General features: G+C 46.8%; 1 protein-coding gene across 1 annotated transcript in view; it reads right to left on the reverse strand.

The window, feature by feature from the left end:
* The window catches only part of LOC127580585 (uncharacterized), a 155,433-nt gene that overhangs the window by 78,766 nt on the left and 52,944 nt on the right, over nt 1–23,723 (reverse strand). Inside the window, exons 7-8 of the mRNA XM_052034172.1 lie at nt 15,499–15,592; nt 6,899–7,084 (exon numbers count right to left, since the gene is read on the reverse strand). Of these exons, the coding sequence (XP_051890132.1) occupies nt 6,899–7,084; nt 15,499–15,592 (280 nt within the window). The remainder of the gene's footprint in view (nt 1–6,898; nt 7,085–15,498; nt 15,593–23,723) is intronic.

A 23,723-nucleotide genomic window follows, 5' to 3' on the forward strand; every position in this document is an offset into this window, starting at 1 on the left:
GGGAGGTGCAGGTGAATCTCTGTCAACACTGAAAGGACTGTTTGGGTCCCTGTTTGCTGCTTTATGCGCCTTTGGGCATTTTATTACATTAAAGGCACTTGTTAAATTGCTGTTGTTGGACCTCACTCGACAGATGACTCCCTGTCACATTTGCTTTCAAAGCGACAGTGAATCCAAGTCATGGGCTAAAGAACGAAAGGGGCAACATCTGCCCTTTTAAATGAAAATCAAAAAATATCACATACAGGAAATCTGATAAAAGGACAGAAAATGCTGGAAGCACTCAGCAGGTCAGACAACATCTGTGGGAAGAGAAAAACCATGTTTCAGGCAGAAAACTGCACATTCTGGCCTGAAACATTGACTCTGCTTTTCCCTCCACAGATGCTGCCTGACCTGCTGAGTGTTCCCAGCATCTTCTGTTTATATTTCACCTGCCCTTTTACCTCTTCCCTTCCCAGCATCCAGGGCCCAAGCACTCCTTCCTGGTGAAGCAGTGATGCACCGGTGAATTGCACTCAATGCTCACCATATGATCTGCTCTATATTTGGGAAACTAAACATAAGCCTGGTGTTTGCTTTCTATTCAGTCGTCAAAGGAGATCCCAGTTCTCAGGTGCCCGTCTCCTCAATGCTCCGATCATTTCCCACTTTACGATTAATAGACCAAAGAGGTGTTAGCATCGGAGAACAGATAGCCAGAGGATGCGTCAATCAGAATAGTTATGTGCAAGTATTAAAGGAGTGTAAAAGCAAGGCTAGAAACCTTAGACAAAGGAAAGACCCCACCCGCCCCGGTCACTCTCTCTTCTCCCCCCTCCCATTGGGCAGAAGGTACAAAAGCCAGAAAGCACGTGCCACCAGGCTCAAGGACAGCCTTAATCCCGCTGTTGTAAGACTAGTGAATGGACCTCTTGTACGATAAGATGGACCCTTGACATCACAATCCACCTCGTCGTGGCCCTTGCACCTTATTGTCTGCCTGCACTGCACTTTCTCTGTAACTGTAACACTTTATTCTGCATTCTGTTATTGCTTTTCCCTTGTACTACCTCAATGTACTGATGTGATGAAAAGATCTGTATGGATGGCATGCAAAGTTTTTCACTGTACCTCAATTAATAACCCAATTAAAAATGCTGGAATTGTTCGTTATCTGAGGTGCCACACTTGAACTTTGGTTCCACTGAAGTTCAAGTTCAACATCTCAGCTTCTGACTGGACAAGTTAGAGCCTTCCCTCTTCAATAACGATCTCACAGTCACAGATAATAAGCATCTTCGATACAGATGTCTGGCCTTGCTGCTACATTCCTTTAATAGTTTCAGGGAACTAATCTGTTTGACCATTTTCTCCGCGCATTTGGTCCCTCATGTTATCACCTCTTCCATCATCTCTCCCAACCTGTCACACACCATCCCTATTGTTCTCTCTGCCTCTTTTCACTCTCTCTGCATCTTTAAACCTGTCCTATCTCCATCTATTCCCAGGGCTGATTAAAGGTCAAACGCATGAAACATTAACTCCATTTCCCTGTCCACAGACACTGGCTGACCCGCTGACTCTTCCCAACATCTTCTGTTTTTACATTGCAGACAAACGCTTTGTTTAGTTTTGATCTGTAATCCACGCGAGCATCAACAGAGCCCTCATGCAATAATTTCAGCTTTTGTCACAAAGCTTTAAAAATGCAAGGGAAATGTGGTCACTTCATAATGATGTCAACTTCAACGCCCCTAGGGACGGATGTGAACACAACAGTGAGCACAGCGGATGCTGTCATTTCCACTTGCTCTCAGGAAGCAACTGAAAAAACATCCAGTTCTTTTGAACCAGCACATGCTGTGCTAACATTGCACACTGCAAAACAAGAGGAGAGGAAGTGGGATGGGGAGGGCGGGAGGGGGAAGCACATTTTAATAGCAACTATTGTCATGCTGATTGGTGGCTTGAACCCATCCCTGAAGTACCTAAAAACAAACAAGCCATTAATGAGAATTATCTCCATTTGGTAAAACTCTGACAATCCGGCATTGGATGGTTCAGATATCATAGAGCAATACAGGGCGGATACAGGCCTTTCGGCCCAATGAGTCCGTGCCGACCACTTAGGTAGCCCCAATCTCCTGCGTTGGGCCCAATAGAGTCACATCCTGATGGTTTGGCATCTGGCTCACTCATTAGTCCGGAGCGTGAGCTGGGGTTTGTGGCAGGAGCTGGGGTGTGTGGCAGGAGCTGGGGTGTGTGGCAGGAGCTGGGGTGTGTGGCAGGAGCTGGGGTGTGTGGCAGGAGCCGGGGTGTGTGGCAGGAGCTGGGGTGTGTGGCAGGAGCTGGGGTGTGTGGCAGGAGCCGGGGTGTGTGGCAGGAGCTGGGGTGTGTGGCAGGAGCTGGGATGTGTAGCAGGAGCTGTGGTGTGTGGGAGGAGCTGGGATGTGTGGCAGGAGCTGGGATGTGTGGCAGGAGCTGGGATGTGTGGCAGGAGCTGGGGTGTGTGGCAGGAGCTGGGGTGTGTGGCAGGAGCCGGGGTGTGTGGCAGGAGCTGGGGTGTGTGGCAGGAGCCAGGCTGTGTGACAGGAGCCGGGGTGTGTGGGAGGAGCTGGGATGTGTGGCAGGAGCTGGGGTGTGTGGCAGGAGCCAGGCTGTGTGGCAGGAGCTGGGGTCGGCCTTCGGAACACCAGTGGTCAGGAATGTGGGTGGGTTTGTGTTCGGAGCCTGGGTCAGGAGTGTTTGTGTGTTTCCCATTCCCTTTAAACTCACCAAGTTCTCATGAAAATTTATTGTACCCACTGCCTAACATTTAAAAATAGGTCTTTATAGGAATAACATGCAATAGTAGGGAATATCTACCTGTCCAGCACCACCCAAGTCCCAAGGATGCCGGATTTTCTGGGCTGAGAAATGGCAGATGGAGTTCAACCCGGATAAGTGCGAAGTGTTACACTTCGGGAGATCGAATTTGAAGGCAGAATACAAGGTTAATGGCAGGACTCTTAGCAGTGTGGAGGAACAGAGGGATCTTGGGGTCCACATCCATAGATCCCTCAAGGTTGCTGCGCAGGTCAGTAGGGCTGTTAAGAAGGCGTATGGTGTGTTGGCCTTCATCAGTTGGGGTATTGAGTTCAAGAGCCGTGAGGTGATGTTGCAGCTCTATAGAACTCTGGTCAGACCACACTTGGAGTATTGTGTTCAGTTCTGGTCGTCTCATTATAGGAAGGAAGTGGAAGCTTTAGAGAGGGTGCAGAGGAGATTTACCAGGATGCTGCCTGGATTGGAGAGCATGTCTTATGAGGATAGGTTGAGTGAGCTCGGGCTTTTTTCTTTGGAGAGAAGGACGGTGAGAGGTGACTTGATAGAGGTGTCCAAGATGATAAGAGGCATAGATCGAGTGGACAGTCAGAGACTTTTTCCCGGGGCGACAATGGCTAACATGAGGGGACATAATTTTAAGGTGATTGGAGGAAGATGTAAGGGGGATGTAAGGGGTAAGTTTTTACACAGAGAGTGGTGGGTGCGTGGAACACACTGCTGGCAGAGGTTGTGGGGGCAGATACATTAAGGACATTTAAGGGACTCTTAGATAGACACATGAATGATAGAGAAATGGGAGGCTATGTGGGAGGGAAAGGTTAGATAGATCTTAGAGCAGGATAAAATGTCGAAGGGCCTGTACTGTGCTGTAGTGTTCTATGTTCTATTATCGGAGTTTTATTTATTGTGTCTGATCCTGGACATCACATTGCTGAAAGAATATTCAGGTCACAAAGAGATGCAGAGACTTAAGAGGCATTTAGACAGGCATTTAAATAGAGGAGGCATAGGAGGATAGGGTCCTAGTGTGAGCAAATGGGATTAGTGTAGGTGTGCAAGAAAGGTCGGCATGGATGTGGTGGGCCAAAGGGCCTGTTTCTGTGCTGTTGAACTCTATGACACGATATACTAGAATGGTCCCAGGGTTGAGAGACTGTTGTTGCTTGGAGAAAGTGGAGAACCCAAGGTAGAACGTGTCTGCGGGGATACTAGGTACAAGTCCCCAGAAAATGTAGGGAAGAGTGTCTCAGTTGCCTTGTTGATCCTGAAGACTCTCTTTGGGTGTGTGGCTGCCTTGGGAGTTGTGTGGAGCCCCAGTGTTGCTCTGTGCAGGGTTTCCCTGTCCCACACACTGAGGAGGCTGGCCTAGCCATGGTGGTTGAGCAGGTACGTGGTGTGGAAGCGAGCTACGTTCCTGGAGGAATCCTTCAACTACAAAGCTGCCAGGCAATTGTCGGTACCAGCATCCAGGGGCTAAAACAGAGACTGATCTCAGTCAACCATCCAGACATCTAAAACCATTTGGGAGAATGTTTTGTCACTGGTATTGACCAATGACTATCAAGATTTAGCCAGGATGGTTCTTCCAATGTATTTAGAACCTCAGCACCAGTTCAAACTGTCCTCAAAGTTGTAGCTGACAAAACCTCCAGGAGGAATTCCCCTTCATACAGAAGGTGTGGCGAGAGATGTGTGGGTACCTTGGTATCTGTCCTAACTTATTCTCAACCATTCTCCTCAAAATGAAGAGTCCAAACGCAGACTGGGCGACTGTCTTCCTCACTGTCTTCATTCCATCGGCAAAGGTGACCCTGAGCTTCCAGTTGCCCACCACTTAAATTCTCCACCCCATTCTCACTCAGACCTCTCTCTTTAGCTGCCTGCACTGTTCCAAAGAAGCCCAATGTAGGCTTGAGGACCAGCACCTCACCTTCTGACAGTTACAGTCTCCCAGCACTGCATTCATCAATTTCAGATAACCTGCCTTTCCAGTTTGTGTCAGAAATGACCTGTTCTGCACAGATGCCAATGTTTCCAGAATTCCCTGTTTTATTTCAGATTTCCAGCTTCTGCAGTATATTATAGCTGACAGTCCCAGGACTGTTTTCCCTCTGTGACCAGCACACTCCAAGCTCCTGAATATTCGCTGTGGGATGCAATCAAACAATAGGCAAACTACAGTGAAAACCTAAGGGGAAATGCCACCATTTACAGCCACCTCTCTTAGATTATTTCTGTCTATACGTTATATAATTTTATGAGTGCAACCAGCAATGAGTGCAACCTTCTAGGGTAGGGACATGTTCGGCACAGCTTAGTGGGCCGAAGGGCCTGAATTGTGCTGTAATTGTTCTATGTTCTAATATATTTTTTGAAAACCATGTTGGCTGTATCTCCAAGTGCTGAGTGCTTCCAACATTTTCTGTTGGGTAACCTCGCTCTCTCTCCTAAGGATGTTACCTGACCTACTGAGTGTTTCTAGCATTTCCAGATTCCCAACATCTGGCAGCTTTTGGATTTTCAAATGCCTGAATCTCGATCTTTATCCATTTTAAAGTGAACTGTGTGCATGTAAAGAGGCCTAAAGTTGTATTGCACCATTCCACATTCTCAATATAGTCATAGAGTTATCCAGCACGGAAACAGACCCTTCAGCCCAACTCATCCATGCCTACCAAGGGGCCTACTTGAGCTAGTCCCACTAGCCTGCATCTGGGCCCATATCCCTTTATACCTTTCCTATCCACGTACCTGTCTCAATGTCTTTTAGACATTGCAGTTGTACCTGCCTCTATCACTTCTTCTGGCTGCTCGTTCCATATATCTACCAACCTCTGTGTGAAAAACTTGCCCCTCAGGTCCCTTTTAAATCTTTCCCCTCTCACCTTAAACCCACGCCCTCTAGTTTTAGCCTCCCCCACCCTGGGGAAACGACTGTGACCATCCACCTTATCCACACCCCTCATGATTTTACAAACTTCTCTAAGGTCACCCCTCAGCCTCCTACGCTCCAGGGAAGACAGTCCCAGCCGATCCCGTCTCTCCTTATAGCTCAAGCCCTCCACTCCTGGTAATGTCCTCATGAACCTTTTCTGCACCTTCTCCAGCTTAATGACATTTTCCTGCAGCTAGGCGACCAGATCTGCACACAATACTAAGTGTCCAGCCTGGGTGTTGTACCGTCTGCTCCTGTTGGGGTGGATGAGGATGGGGTGGGTGAGGACAGGGTGGCGTAGCTCATAGCCTCCATTGGGGACATCCACAGTTTCATGGGATTAGGACACCTTTGCATAAGCAATTGCACCACGGCAGCACACTGGCGCAGCTAGTAGAGCCACTACCTCACGGCACCAGAGACCCGGGTTCAATCCCGACCTTGGGTGCTGTCTGTGGAGTTTTCATGTTCTTTCTGTGACCACATGTGTTCCCTCTGGGTGCTCCAGTTTCCTCCCACATCCCAAAGATGTGCGGGTTAGTTGGTCACTAGTGTGTAGTGTTCAGGAGGAATTTGGTACATGAGGAAAACTGCTTGCACTGGTAGAAGAGTCAATAACTAAAGGGAACCAATTTAAGTTAGCTGCACGGTAGTGTAGTGGTTAGCGGGACACTAATACAGCACCAGCGACCTGGGTTCAATTCCCGCCGCTGTCTGTAAGGAGTTTGTACGTTCTCCCCGTGTCTGCGTGGGTTTCCTCCGGGTGCTCCGGTTTCCTCCCACATTCCAAAGACGGACGGGTTAGGAAGTTGTGGGCATGCTATGTTGGCACCAGAAGCGTGGCGACACTTGCGGGCCGGCCCCAGAACACTCTACGCAAAAAGATGCATTTTGTTGTGTGTTTCGATGTACATGTGACTGATAAATAAATCTTAAATCTTAGAAAAGGTTTTCTTTTTAAGTATTAAGTTGTAATGACTGGTCTCAAAGGATGGAAGGAGTAGAGGTAATAATAATAGTCAAAAGAAAGCAGGATAAACAGGTGGAGGGGGGGAAGTACTGGACAGCTCTGTCACAGAGCTAGCACAGGCATAGCGGGCGAACAGCCTCCCAATTTGCTGTAAGGTTCAAGGAAGATAGGGATTTTGAGCTTACACTCTGATTGTAGTTCTGCTCCGTTTCCTGCCGGTACCGTTGCATCTCAGCGTTGTTGGCTTCGCGGATCTTCCTCAGCATTTCCATGGCGCCGCCGTCATCCATGCTGGCCCTTCTCAACTTTTCTTCCAGCTCCTGAATCAAACTCTCTGCCTCGGCAGCCTTCTCCCTCATGCACACCATGTCCTGGCAACACAGAGTGAAGAGTTATTACACAGAGCTCCCCACCAAATAATCACTACAGGTCTGGGATTCTTACACTGCTTCCCTGCAATGACTGCACTTCCAAGAGTAGTTCACTGGAAGGTGACGGATAACTGGTGTTGCGGGAGTTACACTTACCCGTTGTTAGTCTAACTATTTAAAAGATCAGATGGGGAGAAAAGAGAGGGACTTGAATCACCAAAGTCTATGAATCAAGTGGTGGTAAATCAAAGTGAAGTTTATTGTCATGCGCACAAGTATATTGGTATTGGAATTGGTTTATTATTGTCATTTGTACCGAGGTACAGTGAAAAACTTATCTTGCATACTGTTCATACAGATCAATTGAGTGCAGATACATTGAGTTATTACAGAGTGCATTGAGGTAGTACAGGTAAAAACAATAACAGTACAGAGTAAAGTGTCACAGCTACAGGGAAGTGCAGTGCAATAAGGTGCAAGGTCACAACAAGGTAGATCATGAGGTCAAGAGTCCATCTTATTGTATAAGGTTATCAATAGTCTTATCACAGTGGGATAGAAGCCGTCCTTGAACCTGGTGGTATGTGCCCTCAGGCTCCTGTATCTTCTGCGATGTGTGCACAGGTGCAATAAAAAATTACTTGCAGCAGCATCACAGGCACATAGCATCATATAAGCAGCATTCACAAGAAAAACATAAATTAAACATAAATTATACACAATTTTTACAAGAAAGAACACAATTAGAACAAAAAAATGTCTATTGTAGTTCAAAGTGATCAAAGTGGTCATAGAGTTGCTATACAGAGGTAGTGATTAGGGTTGTGCAGGTTCGTTCAAGAACCGAATGGTTGAAGGGAAGTAACTGTTCCTGAACCTGGTGGTGTGGGACTTCAGGCTTCTGTACCTCCTGCCTGTTGGTAGCTGCGAGAAGATGGCACGGCCCGGATGGTGGGGATCTTTGATGATGGATGTTGCCTTCTTAAGGCAGCACCTCCTGTAGATACTGCCGATGGTGGGGAGGGATGTGCCCGTGATGTATTGGGCTGAGTCCACTACTCTCTGCAGCTTCTTACATTCCTGTGCATTCAAATTGTCGTACCAGACCATGATGCAACCAGTCAGAATACTTTCAACAGTATATCTGTAGAAGTTAGTTAGAGTGTTCGGTGACAAGCCGAAACTCCTCAACCTCCTAAGAAAGTAAAGATGCTGGCACGCCTTCCTAGTGATTACAACTATGTGCTGGGCCCAGGACAGATCATCCAATATGTCAACACCCAGGAATTTAAAGCTGCTGACTCTCTCCACCGCCAATCCCCCAATGTAGACTGGTGCATGTTCACCCTCCTTCCCCTTCCTGAAGTCAACAATCAGCTCTTTAGTTTTACTGAGATTGAGCACGAGGTTGTTGTTGCAGCACCACTCAACCAGGTGTCCCATCTCGCTCCTGTACGCATCTCCCGTAACATCTCATTCACATCTAACCCCCCTCTCCCCACTTCCCCCCCTCCCAACTTTACTCTCCTTTGTTGACCTCAGCCATTTCTCACTGGTAACACTCTAGTTTCTGAATCAGAAGATCAAGGGCTAGAGTCCCGCATCATTCTGGCTGATTCTCCAGTGCAGTACTGGAGGAACGCTGTACCGTGAAGGTGCAGTGGTTGTAACTGAATTAGTTCCCTCGGAACCGAATTCAAATGCCGTTATACCAGCTGTCAAATTTAAACTCATCTTAATAATCTGGCTTTAATACAAAAATACCCAGTCCAAGTAATGATGAGGACAAAACTAATGTGTTATTTTTAAAAAAAAACACCTGGTTCTTTAGGGGAAGAAACCTGCCATCCTTATCTGGTCTGCCTGTATGTGATTCCAATCCCACAGTAATGTGGTTGACTTCTTCAAAAAAAAATGGCCCACCAGGCCACTCTCAGGAGCAATGAGGGAGGGACAATAAACCATGGACTTGCTAGCGACGCCCACATCCAGAAAAGTAAATAAATTGCTGGAGGTGCCATCATTACGTTGAGATGTTAAAACACACCTAGATGATGTAGATGAATTTTCCTGAAGAAAGTCAGGGGACATAGCCCCAGTACTCTGTAAAACATTGATCCATTTTTTTTTACATTGTAATAAAAAACAATTATCTATTGGTATTGGTATTGGTTTATTATTGTCACTTGTACCGAGGTATGGTGAAAAACTTATCTTGCATACCAATCGTACAGGTCAATTCATTACACAATGCAGTTACATTGAGTTAGTACAGAGTGCATTGAGGTAGTACAGGTAAAAACAATAACAGTACAGAGTAAAGTGTCACAGATACAGGGAAGTGCAGTGCAGGTAGACAATAAGGTGCAAGGTCACAACAAGGTAGATCGTGAGGTCAGAGTCCATCTCATCGCATAAGGGAACCGTTCAATAGTCTCATCAGAGTGGGATAGAAGCTGTCCTTAAGCCTGGTGGTACGTGCCCTCATGCTCCTGTATATCTAATTGGTTACCAGGCTGCTGTATATGGGATCTTGCTGAGTCCAAATTGGCTGCTGCATCTCCAACTCTAAAAGGAGTCATGCAGCACCCTCTTTACTTCAGGACTCCCCAAAGTGCTTCACAGCCAAGGAAATTATCTTTTGAAAGTATAATCACTGTTTGCGTGCAGCACACAATTCATTGTGTGGTGATGGACTGTTATAGGGATGTTCGATTGAGGGTCGAAAATTGGTCACAACAACACTTGGGCAGTAAAGTATTTTGGAATGTCCCAAGTCACTACATACATACAAGTCCTTTCTACTGTTGCCAATGGAGAGTACAATTGGATAGGCTGTAAATAGGGCATTATTTCTACCTTAGTTCTGTACAGGCTCACAAAGGCTTTAGGGAATTGCATATCAAGTCCTCACTTCCATACTGATGTTCAGTAACATTTTATCACCAGGCCACACTGCATTCCCTACAGACACAATTATTGGTCTCCCATCCCATCCAAAGTCAGAGGTGCAGTGGGCATCATGTACTTTTGCTAATCAAATTTTATTGAGTCAGCAATCACAAAATTCTTTCCTGGCAAGTTCCCAGGAGTATTACTGTAGCAGCTGAAGTCTGGATTTAGCCGCACTGGATTGTTCCCTCAGGATACATTACGGTGATGGATGGTGCTGACCACCTCCTGTCTCAATCAAATGCTTAACTCACCTCTACAGCCATTTTTCCACGCCAGGTGTCTCCAGCTCGGAGTTATTCCGTGTTCATTCCAACTCAAATTCCTCCCTCCATGGTTTAGATCCATTCGGGATCACAAGCTGCTCAGTGTTTCTTGAATCACTATTCTTGTTGAATCCTGAGATCCACTCTTATTGCCATGTGTTTGCACAGGCATGCTCTTGACCCCTCTCTACAATAGCATCTACTCACTGTTCCACGTGACTCTTCACTGCATTTGGTGCTTCAATAAAAGACTTTTCCTTCCTTTCAGGCATGAAAGATTGAATAGGTCTTGGATTCCAAAATTCCTTCAGAATATTTTCCCCTTCACTTTCCTCCAGCCCATCTCTCCTCCCCATCCCAGACCTTCTGTGTATTCCTAGCCCTCCTGATCTTCTCCCTCTCTATTCTTAAACAATCGGTCCACAGCGGAGGGTTTGACATCATCCCACACATCTTCATCTCAATGTACTCCAAGCCCGACATGATGTTGAACTGTCCTTCTGTTATCTCTGTCTCTGCACCTTTGTCTTGTACGCACCCTAGACTGTAGACCCTTTCTCTTGTCTTCAGAAAGCCTGATCCACTTGGACCTCTTCCTCTGATCTCCTACCAGTTCTAAATCTGTTCGTAACTAACTGCAGGTGAGACACTGACCATCTCAGCTTCTTCACCTCTTGTACTCTAACCGATCCCCCCGCTAAACATGAAGCATCCGGTTCGCTAAGGACCAACCTCAACATTGTCATCAAACCTGCTGATTAGGGCAGTGTTGTTATGATTTAGGGAACTGATCCCTGCATTGTAGGCTGCTCAAGAACATCCATGTGTCAGTTCTCAGAATCCCACTTGTACCTCCCAACAGAACAGGATCCCAGCAATGAACAACAGCCTAGTACCTCCCACTGACCTCATTTCCTCAGGAAATCATTCCGCCAGCCTCATGGACACCAGCCAGACACATCCCACTTCTACCTCCTCCCCATGATCTACAAGCAGGACTGTCCTGGGCAGATCCATTGTTTCAGTCTGTTCCTGTCCCACAGAACTTACTTCTTCCGACCTCAACACTTTGCTTCCTCCACTTGTCCACTCCCTTCCCCTTTACGTCCATGACATCTCTGATGCCCTCTGCTGTGGACTGATTGTTTAGGCATAGAGAGGGGAAGATCAGGAGGACTCAGCCAGTTCACCATGGACGTCCAATCCGTCTGTACTTCCATCTCACACCAGGATAGTATGAGGACCCTTCCTGAACATGTTTCTTGAACAAAGACTCAACCAGTCCTTCACCACTATCACCCTCATTGGCCTGCCCCAACCGTCCCTACATTGAACAACCTCTCCTTTAACTCCGTTCATTTTCTATGAATCAAAGGTGTCGCCACAGGAATCCACATGGGCCCAAGTTATGCTCATTCCTTTGCTGGATATCTGTAGTATCTACAGGAGGTGCTGCCTCAAGAAGGCAACATCTGTCATTAAAGATCCCCACCATCCGGGCCATGCCATCTTCTCACAGCTACCATCGGGCAGGAGGTACAGAAGGCTGAAGTCCCACACCACCAGGTTCAGGAACAGCTACTTCCCTTCAACCATTCGGTTCTTGAACCGACCTGCACAACCCTAATCACTGCCTCAGTATAGCAACACCATGACCACTTTGATCACTCCGCATGAAAATGGACTTTGGTTTTTTGTTCTAATTATGTTCTTTCTTGTAAAAATTTATGTTTACTTTATGTTTTTCTTGTGAATGCTGCTTATATGATGCTCTGTGCCTGTGATTCTGCTGCAAGTAAGTCTTTCATTGCACCTGTGCACACACAGACTTGTGCAGATGACAATAAACTCGACTTTGACTTTGACCTGTTCTGGTTCCAGACCTACTTAGGCACGCTCCCTCACCTCTTTTTCTGGTGTTGCTCCCTGTTCTCATACAGAACTGAAATATGTTGTCAACAGGTTCACCCTATCCTCACCTTCACAAGGTCCACTCCTATCTATTCCCTTCTCTTTCTTGACCTCTCTGTCTCCATTTCAGGGGATCAGTTAGTGACCAAAATCCATTACCAGTCATAGAGTCATAGAGCCACACAGCACAGATACAGGCCCTTCAGCCCAACGAGTCCATGCCGACCACGGTGCCCACCCAGCTAGTCCCAATTTGGGCAGCATGGTAGCGTAGTGATTAGCGCGACGCTGTTACAGCGCCAATGATCCGGGTTCAATTCCCGCCGCTGTCTGTAAGGAGTTTGTGCGTTCTCCCCGTGTCTGCATGAGTTTCTTCTGGGTGCGCTGGTTTCCTCCCACATTCTAAAGACGTACTGGAAGGTTAACATAGGTTTAAGTGGGCGGTGTGGACTTGTTGGGCTGGAAGGGCCCATTACTGTGCTGTATAAGTCAAGTTTAAAGTTTAATTTCCTGCATTCGGCCCATATCCCTCCAGGCCCTGCCCCTCCATGTACCTATCCAAGTGCTTCTTAAATGACACTATTGTACCTGCCTCAACCACTTCCTCTGGCAGCTCGTTCCATATACTCACCACCCTCTGCGTGAACATGTTGCCCCTCGGGTCCCTTTTAAATCTCTCCCCACTCACCCTAAACCTATGCCCCTAGTTTTGGACTCCCCTACCCTAGGGAAAAGACTGTTACCTTCCGCCTTATCTCTGCCTCTCATAATTTGAAACACTTCTATAAGGCTGTCCCTCATTCTCCTATGTTCCAAGGAATAAAGACTTTAGGAATAAAGGAATAAAGCCGTGGTTAAGCTGGAAAGAGTGCAGAAAAGGTTGACGAGGAGCCCCCAAGGTACATTGACGATACCTCCTCTCAGTTTCTCCAGCTCTACACTGCCTGCTCTGAGGACAAGACGTTCCACACCAGTGCATCTGAGATGTCCTCCTTTCTCCCTGACACTGGTGTGTCTTCTGCTAGGCCCTCGACTGCCCCTGCTCTACGTCCTCCAGTTCTGCTCTCACTCCGTCCCCCTCCCAGCCAGATTAAGGATAGAGTTCTCCCAGTCCTCACCTTCCGCTGCACCAGAATCCAGTTTCAGTGGATCATCCTCTGTAATCTTTAATGAAATTCCTCCACCAAGACAAGACATCTTAATTAGTCACATGTACATCGAAACACACAGTGAAATGCATCTTTTTGCGTAGAGTGTTCTGGGGGCAGCCCACAAGTGTCGCCACACTTCCGGCGCCAACATAGCACGCCCACAACTTCCTAACCCGTACGTCTTTGGAATGTGGGAGGAAACCGGAGCACCCGGAGGAATCCCACGCAGACACGGGGAGAGCGTACAAACTCCTCACGGACAGCGGCGGGAATTGAACCCGGGTCGCTGGTGCCGTAATAGCGTGATGCTAACCGCTACACTACCGCGCCACATACAACTCCCACTTCTCCCCTTTCAGCGTTCTGATGGGACTGTTCCCTCCTTGACTCCCTGGTCCACGCTTCCATCTCCCACAACCAATTTTCTTCCCATGCAACCACAGGAGATGTAACACCTGCTCTTTTACCTCTTCCTTTCCCACCGTCCAGGAATCCAAACATCCCTTCCAGGTAAGACAAAGAATCATTTGCACTTTGTCCAATTTAGTGAACTGCTTGTGGTGCTCACGACGTGGTCTCCCTCCGTTGGCGAATCCAAAATCAGTTTGGGCGACTGCTTTGCAGAAGACTTCCATTTAGCCCACAAGGGGTGACCCTGAGCTTGCAGTTGCCTGTCACTTTGATTGTCCACCCCACTCCCACTCTGACCTCTCTGTCTCTGGCCTCCCACATTGGTCTGTCAGAGCCCAACGTAAGCTTGAGGGACGGCATGTTCTCTTCCATCTGGGCATTCTGCAGCCCTTGGGACTCAATGCTGGATCCAACAATTTCAGATAACCGGCCGTTCCAGTTTGTGAGAGAACCAGACAGTTCCGATGGAAGGCCATCCAAATATGGTTTGTTCATTTTTAGTTCTCTCCACGGAAGCTGCCTATTCTGCTGAGTATTTCCAACATTCTCTTTTATATCAGATTTCCAAGAACTACAATGTTCTGCATCTCGCAGTTCCAGAATTGTTTTTTCCATCCACTGCACTCATTTCACCTCTCTCCATCTGCACTTCCTCCGGACAGATCAGCTGTGAAGAACAAGCCTTCATCACCCTCTCATTGACAGCGCTTGTGTCACCTGGAAAACTTTGGTCTCCACTCTGTCACAGACGCTTCCCACTCCGTCCTCCCCACCCCTCCCCCCTCTCTGCAATGCTTGTTTTCTCACTTTTCCAGTTCTGATCAAAGTTCATGGACCTGAAACATTGTCCCTCTTTCTCTCTCTACAGATGCTGCCCGACCTGCTGAGTATCTGCAGCATTTTCTGGGTATGGAGCAAATGCCAGCAGCTGCCTCACCTGTGTGAGTTACCGCTGCACAATTAAACCTGTATTTGCCCAAGGTGAGAACATACTTGAACAGTGCTAGAGTCGGTTAGCATAACACTATTACAGCGCCAGCAACCCGGGTTCGATTCTGGCCAATGTCTGTAAGGAGTTTGTACATTCTCCCCGTGACTGTGTGGGTTTCCTCCGGGTGCGCCGGTTTCCTCCCACATTCCAAAGACGTACGGGTTAGGAAGTTGTGGGCATGCTATGATGGCGCCGGAAGCGTGGTGACACTTGCAGGCTGCCCCAGAACACTCTACGCAAAAAAGATGCATTTCACTGTGTGTTTCGATGTACATGTGACTAATAAAGATATCTTATCTTGAGAATCATTTATAACAAGGTTATATCAAATGATATATTAATGAACTTGCTGCCATTGCTCCAGCATTGCTCTTCATCGAGAAGGGTTGTTCCACCACAGTCATAGTATGGGGATTGGAATTTCATCCTCTGTTGGTTTGGGAGAAAAGGGGCATTGAGTAAATTGGGTGTATCATTAGTTGCGTGCCTGATGCCTGGAAAAGATCAGGCCCATTAACTCACATCACGGCTAGAAGCACCCTGGTCCAATTTTGTGAGCTGCATAATTTCACCTGCAAAATATTGTTACCCCCTGGTAAAACTGAAGTCAGACCAGGTGGTGCTGAAAGAAACAACCTCGAGGCACATGAAGTGAAGGAGCACACCCAGGGGTTGTGAAAAGTGCGATTCAAACAACAGTTCTTACTTTCACAGGTGATATAAATTGCTGACCTGGCAATGATTTTCTTGTTGCAAGTCCAGTTTACACCTCAACTGCTGAACTGAAGCCTGAAGTTCCAGGTTCTGCTTGTGTTCCTTCTCGTACCTAAAAAAGACCAGACAAACATATGTTTTAAAACCATGCCAAGCGTTCCTAGTTATAGCCACATTTTCACAGACAAGACATATGTTCTCCTTGATGTTCTGCTCAATATTGATCCCCCCAGTCAAGTCACTATGACACAGCATGCCCTCCAACTCAGCATGATCTGCCGGTGGCTGAGGGAAGGATCCCTTCCACTTGGTCTCATGGCACAACAGCTGGGTTTACAGCACTCTGCCAAACACAGTCCTAGGTATTGAGCATTTCTGTCTGGAAATGGCTGAAATAGCAAGGGTGATACCCAACAGAAAAATTAACAAAATTACACAAACATAATAGTTTTCAAGGCAGAATAAAGCAAACTTCAAGGGCTTATTCATGCTTTCTTATGACATAGAAGAAAGCCATTTGGCCCATCAAGTCCATGCTTGCTTTTAATCTCACTTATTCCCTGTAACCTATCCTCTCACACATGCCCATCAACTCTCCACTAGTTCTCCCTCCAGCCGGCTACACTCAAGGCAATTCACAGCAACCAATTAACTAACCAACCAAGCCGCATGTCTTTGGGATATGGGAGGAAACCGGAGCACCCGGAGGAACTGACGCGTTCACAGCAAGACTCCACACGGACAGTGGCAGAGGTCAGTATCGAACCTGGGTCACAGGAGGCGTGAGGTAGCAGCACTACCTGCTGAAGCAGTGCGTTGTTTCCCCACCCCCATTCAATTTCAGTATCTGTGTGCATTTATGTGATTTCAGAAAGCTTTACTCCAACAATTCACTCACATTATATAACTATGTCACTGTTGAGTGCCAGAATTAATTTCTTTAGTAGGCTTATCAACCAAAATCTTCCACAAGCCCAGTAACTCCGACAACACTTACTCCCATTTCTCTTCCCATTTAGGATTCCATTCCATTCTCCTGAATTCTCTGTCCCTATCCTGACAATCCCTATATATCTTCCTCTTTCCTCAATGGTGGATTCCCCTTGATTGTAGCTGAGGAGGGTCCCCACCTTGTCCATCTCATTCCTTGCACTTCTGCCCCTCATTCCCTTCTCCTCCTTTCCAGAGGATAGGCTCCCCTTGTCCTCCCCTTCCATTCCACCAACCGATTCCCTTGTTCAACCGATTGTCACATTCTGCCATTTCCATCATCGCCACCAAATCTTTCCATCCCGTGTCCTTCTCTTGTGTCTCCTTTCCCTCCCCTCGCCTTTCAGCATTTCAAAAGGACCATTCCCTCGCCAGCTTTTTGAGTGACTCTTCAGACAATTCCCTACCTCTCACTGCCTTCTCTTGCAAGCCCATTCCCCCTCCCAGATGGCACCTGATAAGATGCCGTCTCAAAGATTATTTTGGAAAATCAAAGCTCATTGTGCATGATGTAACACTAAGGCATAGATAGAAGGTTGGCTGGCTAACACAAAACAGACAGTTGGCATGAAAAAGGCCTTTTGATGGTTGGCAAGATATAGCGAGTGGTGTTCCACAGGGATCAGTGCTGGGGTTCAACTATTTACGACCTGTATCAATGATTCAGACGAAGGGATCAAAGGTATCGTGGCTACACTTGCTGATGATACAAAGATAGGTTGGAAAGTAACCTGTGAAGAGGATATGAAGAGACTGTAGTGATCTGGCAAAGGTAGTGATCTGACAAAGTGCTGGCATATGGAGTATAATGTGGGAAGACGTGACGTTGTAAATTTTGACTAGAAAAATGTGAAAGATGAATATTATCTAAATGGTGAGAGTTTTCCAAGGTGCAGAGGGATCTGGGTATTCTAGTGCACAGGCAGGCATGGTAGTGTAGCGGCTAGCGTAATGTTATTGCAGCGCCAGTGACCTGGGTTCAATTCCTGCCGCTGTCTGTAAGGAGTTTGTATGTTCTCCCCGTGTCTGCGTGGGTTTCCTCCGAGTGCTCCGGTTTCCTCCCACATTCCAAAGACGTACGGGTTAGGAAGTTGTGGGCATGGTATGTTGGCACTGGAAGCGTGGTGACACTTGCGGGCTGCCCCCAGAACACTCTACGCAACGGTGCATTTCACTGTGTGTTTCAACGTACATGTGACTAATAAAGAAATCTTAACTTATCTAGTGTAAGGCTGATACACAAGTACAGCAAATAGTGGGGGAAACAAACACAATGTCATTCAGACATTCACATGCATCTCCTCCAACCTTGTTTCTTGCATTCGGTGCTCCTGATGTGGCCACTACATCGGTGAGACCACCGCAGACTAGGCGACCACTTTGGCGAGCACCTGAGCCGCATCCGCTGTGGCCGTCTGGAGCTCCCGGTGGTCAGCCATTTTAATTCCCCTCCCCAATCCCACACCGACATGTCTGTCCCTGGCCTTCTCCACAGGGCGGAGCTAAACATAAACTAGAGGAACAGAGCCTCATATCCCGCCTGGGCAGTCTACAACCCGACGGCATGAACCCTGAATTCTCCAACTTCCAGTAACCTGCTCCCCCTCTGTCCCTTTTCTCTCTCCTCCCGGTCTACCCAGTCCCTCCTACACCCACCCCCCCATCACCCTGTTTCTTTCCCTTCCTCCCACTGTCTCCATCTGCCCATCACCCACACACCCCTCCCACTGGCTCCCCTCCCATGAGACTATAAGCAGAATTAGGCCATTTGGCCCATTTTTGTCTGCTCACCATTCGGTCATTGTTGATTTATCTTTCCCTCTAGACCCCATTCTCCTGCCTTCTCCCCGTAACCTTTGACGCCCTTACTAATGAAGAACCTATCAACCTCCGCTTTAAATATACCCAATGTTTTGGCCTCCACAGCCGTCTGTGGCAATGAATTCCACAGATTCACCACCCTCTGGCTAAAGAAATTCCTCCTCATCTCTGTTGTAAAGGGGCATCCTTCTGTTCTGGTCCTAGACTCTCCCACTACTGGAAACATCCTCTCCACATTCACTCTGTCTAGGCTTTTCAATATTCGGTAGGTTTCAATGAGATCCCGCCCTCATCCTTCTAAAATCCATCGAGTACATGCCCAGAGACATCAAATGCTCCTCATACGTTAACCCTTTCATTCCTGGGATCATTCTGGTAAACCTCATCTGGACCCTCTCCAATGCCAGCACATCCTTCCTTAGATATGGGGCCCAAAACTGCTCACAATACTCCAAATGTGGTCTGACCAACACCTTATAATACCTCAGCATTACATCCTTGCTTTTGTATTCTAGTCCTCTCGAAATGAACGCAAACATTGCATTTGCCTTCTTTACTACTGACTCAACCTGCAAGTTAATGTTTAGGGAATCCTGCACTGGGACTCCCAAGTCTCTTTGCACCTTAGATTTCTGAGTTCACTCCCCGTTTAGAAAATAATCTTCACCTTTATTCCTTCCACCAACGTGCATGACCGTACACTTCCCTACCCTGTATTCCATCTGCCACTTCTTTGCCCATTCTCCCAACCTGTCCAAGTCCTTCTGCAGACTCCCTGTTTCCTCAACACTACTGCCCCTCCACCTATCTTTGTATCATCCGCAAACTTGACCACAAAGCCGTCAATTCCGTCATCCAGATCATTAACATATAACACGAAATGTAGTGGACCCAACACCGACCCCTACGGAACACCACTAGTCACCGGCAGCCAACCAGAAAAGTACCCCTTTATTCCCACTCTTTGCCTTCTGCCAGTCAGCCAATCTTCTATCCCTGCTGGAACCTTTCCTGTAATACCATGGGCTCCTGTCTTGTTCAGCAGCCTCATGTGCAGCACCTCGTCAAAGCCTTCTGAAAATCCAAGTAAACAACATCCACTGACTCCCCTTTATCTATCCTGCCTGTTACTTCCTCAAAGAATTCCAACAGATTTGTCAGGCGAGATCTCCCCTTAAGGAAACCATGCTGACTTTGGCTTATTTTATCATGAGCTTTCAAGTACCCCGAAACCTCACCCTTATAACATCTTACCAACCGCTGAAGTCAGGCTAACTGGTCTATAATTTCTTGTCTTTTGCCTCCCTCCCTTCTAAAATAGTGGAGTGACATTTGTGATTTTCCAGTCCTCCGGAACCATTCCTGAATCTAGTGATTCTGGGAAGATCACTACTAATGCCTCCACAATCTCTTCAGCTACCTCTTTCAGAGGTGTAGTCCATCCAGTCCAGGTAACTTATCCACCTTCAGACCTTTCAGCTTTCCAAGCACCTTCTCCTTAGTAATAGCGACTGCACTCACTTCTGCCCCAGCTCTCTTGAATTTCTGGCACGTTGCTGGTGTCTTCCACAGTGAAGACTGATGCAAAACACTTACTCAGTTCGTCTGCCATTTCTTTGTTCCCCATTACTACCTCTCCAGCACCATTTTCCAGCGGTCCGATGTCCACTCTTGCTTCTCTTTTACTCTTTATATATTGCAAAAATATTTTGGTATCTCCTTTTATATTATTGGCTAGATTACTTTCATAGTTCTTTTCTCCCTTTATTGCTTCTTTAGTTGCCTTCTGTTGGTTTTTAAAAGCTTCCCAATCCTCTAGCTTCCCACTAGTTTTTGCAATATTGTATGCCCTCTCTTTTGCTTTTATGCTGTCTTTGACTTCCCTCGTCAGCCACGGTTGCCTCATCCTCCCTTTAGAATGCTGCATCTTCTTTGGGATGAACTGATCCTGTGTCTTCCGAATTATTCCCAGAAACTCCTGCCATTGCTGCTGTACCGTCATCCCTGCTAGGGTCCCCTTCCAATAAACTTTGGCCAGCTCCTCCCTCATGCCTCTGTGGTTGCCTTTACTCAACTGTGATACCAATACATCTGATTTTAGCTTCTCCCTCTCAAACTGCAGGGTGAATTCTATCATAATGTAATCATTGCCACCTAAGGGATCCTTTATCTTAAGCTCCCTAATCAAATCTGGTTCATTGCACAACACTAAATCCAGAATTGCCTTTTCCCTAGTGGGCTTAACCACAAGCTGCTCTAAAAAGCCATCTTGTAGGCATTCTTCAAATTCTTTCTTTTGGGATCCAGTACCAACCAGATTTCCCCAATTTACCTGCATATTGAAATCCCCCATGACCACTGTAACCTTGCTCTCTTTACATGCTTTTTCAATCTCCTGTTGCAATTTGTATCCCACATCCCGGCTACTATTCGGAGGCCTGTATATAATTCCCATCAGGGTCTTTTTACCCTTGCAGTTTCTTTAACTCGACCCACAAGGACTCTACATCTTCTGATCCTATGTCACTTCTTACTAAGGATTTAATTTCATACTTTACCAACAGAGCCACCCCACCCCCTCTGCCCACCTGCCTGTCTTTTTGAGAGGATGTGTATCCTTGAATGTTTAGCTCCCAGCTGTGATCTCCCAGCTGTGAGCACGACTCTGTGCTGCCCACAACATCATACCTGCCAATTTCTAACTGCGCTATAAGCTCATCTACCTTATTTCGTATATTGCGTGCATTCAAATATAACACCTTCAGTCCTGATTTCACCACCCCCTTCTCAAATTTGTCTCCATGTTGCCTGAAGTTAAATTCTTATCTCTTTCTAAACTTTCTGTCTTATTCTTTATTCTGGAGACTTCAGTAACTTCTCCTGCACTCTCCTTCCCTTTTACTTTATCCATACTTTTCCAATATGTTGAACCCACCCCCCTTCTATTTAGTTTAAAGCCCTACCTACAGCCCTAGCTATGCGATTCTCCAGGACCCTGGTCCCAGCATGGTTCAGGTGGAGCCCGCCCCATCGGAACAGCTCCCTCCTTCCCCAATACTGGTGCCAATGTCCCACTACACTACCCGATGTCCCATCTCCCTCACTGTTCCCATCTGCCCTCCCCACCTCCCTCCCTTGATTCCACGGTCCACCTTCCTCTCTTATCAGATCCCATCATCTTCAGCCCTTTGTCACCTCCACCTCTCACCTCCCAGCTTCTGGCACCATTCCCACTCTCCCCTCTTCCATCTGTCTATTACCTGGATCCACCTATCACCTGCCAGCTCTTGCTCCAGCCCTTCCCTCCACCTCTTTACACCGGCTATCTCCCCTCTATCTTTCAGTCCAGGTGAAGGGTCTCGACCTGAAACATTGACTGTCCATCTCCCCCCACAGATGCTGCCTGACCCTCTGAGTTCCTCCAGCATCTTGTGTGTTGCTCCAGATTCTATCACATGCAGTCTCTTGCATCTCCACAATGCTGGGGAATTAAATACAAATGTAGGGAGGTTCTGCTTCAGTTGTATTGGGCATTGGTGAAACCACATCGGGAGTACTGTGTGCTGTCTCTGTGTTTAAGGAATGATGTTAAAATGTTATCAGCAGATCAGCGAAGGTTTATTAGACATGCCTGGAATAGGCAGGTTGTCTTATGAGGCAAGGTTGGGTGGACTAGGCTTAGTCTGCAAGAGTGAGAGGGGACTTGATTGAAACAGATAAGATTCTGAGGGGTCTCTTCAGGAAGCATGTGGAGAGGAAGTTTCCTCGTGGGAGAATATAGAACTAAGGGTCGCTTTTTAAAAATAAGGAGCCATTTTTTGCTCTCAGAGCAACGTGACTCTTTGGAACTCTCTTCCTCAAAGGGTGGGTGGAAGCAGAAACTTCAAATGCATTTAAGACAGAGGCAGATTCTTGATAAGGATGAGGGTGAGAGATTAGCAAAGATAGGCAAGAATGTAAAACTGAGGTTGCAATCTGTTCTACTTTATCTTAATGAATTGCAGAGCAAGTTCGAGGAGCTGAGTTGCCTACTCCTGCACCTAAGTTGTATGTTTGTACATTGTATGTTCCCTTCCTACTGTCCAGGTTGTGAGAGTGAAGCTCAATGTAAGCTTGGGGCACTTGGCAGCTTTCCACTGATTTCAACAACTACAGATGAAGATACTGCTTATCTCATTTGCATTCCTTCTGGGCCCACTTTATGTGTCTTTATATGTACCATTGCCATCTCATTTGCCTTGCTCCGTCAATTCCTTTGTGATGGAATCTCTCCTGTCTTCCATCCAATAACAACTTTTCCTTCCCCTGTGTTTGTGTGACAACCCTAGTATTTTCCAGTTTTGATAAAACATCATTGATCTGAAATGTTTGTTCTTCTTTCCAAATTGCTACCAGACCAGCTAACAATTTTCAGCATGTTCTGCTCTCTGTTTTAATGTTACAGGTTCTGGGAACTGCTCTGGATTTCGATGATTACATCTAGTTAAGTAACAAGTATAAACTCACCCATTTGCGCATGAATAGCTCAGTTTAAGGATACTCTCCAGTTACTCTCAGGGATGCGATCTACTCTGGCGACAACAATGAATGGAGTCACAAGTTCTCCCTTGTTAGAGAGGTGTGTGGAGAACTGTTCATCACCACAGGATACCCACACTCTAATAACCAACACTGGAAGAAGTGCTGAAGAAATGTTGAAGTTCTTTCCAATTGCAGTTGCAATCTTTCTCCAAACTGAGAAAGATATTTATACTGAGTAATAGCACCATGGTGACAATTCTACCAGGCAGTTTGGAGGTTTCAAATCTCAGTAAACCTCCTCACATAAAAGTATCCTTTGCAACAATGAATATTACCTGTCAAATTGAACATTGAACTCCCAGCTATGATGTTAACTCATTGAAGACCTGGGCAGTGTAAACACAGCTGCATTCACCGTAATCTTGTTAATATGAAATTCAGACGGCGGTAGGGTTTCCTCTGCTCCAAGACACAATCTCAGTGTCATATGTGTCTCTGCTGAGTTTGTGGGGGAACAGCTAACCTGAGATTCAGCATGGTAGTGTAGCGGTTAGCATGATTCTATTACAGCGCCAGCGACCCAGGTTCAATTCCGGCCGCTGTCTGTAAGGAGTTTGTACGTTGTCCCCGTGTCTGCGTGGGTTTCCTCCGGGTGCTCCGGTTTCCTCCCACATTCCAAAGACATACAGGTTAGGAAGTTGTGGGCTTGCTACGTTGGCGCCGGAAGCGTGGCGACACTTGCGGGCTGCCCCCAGAACACTCTACGCAAAAAAATATGCACTTCACTGTGTGTTTCGATGTACATGTGACTAATAAAGATCCCTTAAAGATGATGCAGGGATATCGTGTTCAGCTGCTTTAAGTAAATGTTTAAGGACATAGTTAAAAGGAAATGTGCTGACAAATTCACA

The sequence above is a fragment of the Pristis pectinata genome, chromosome 19 (genome assembly GCF_009764475.1).
Source record: "Pristis pectinata isolate sPriPec2 chromosome 19, sPriPec2.1.pri, whole genome shotgun sequence".
In the NCBI taxonomy this organism is placed as follows: Eukaryota; Metazoa; Chordata; class Chondrichthyes; order Rhinopristiformes; family Pristidae; genus Pristis; species Pristis pectinata.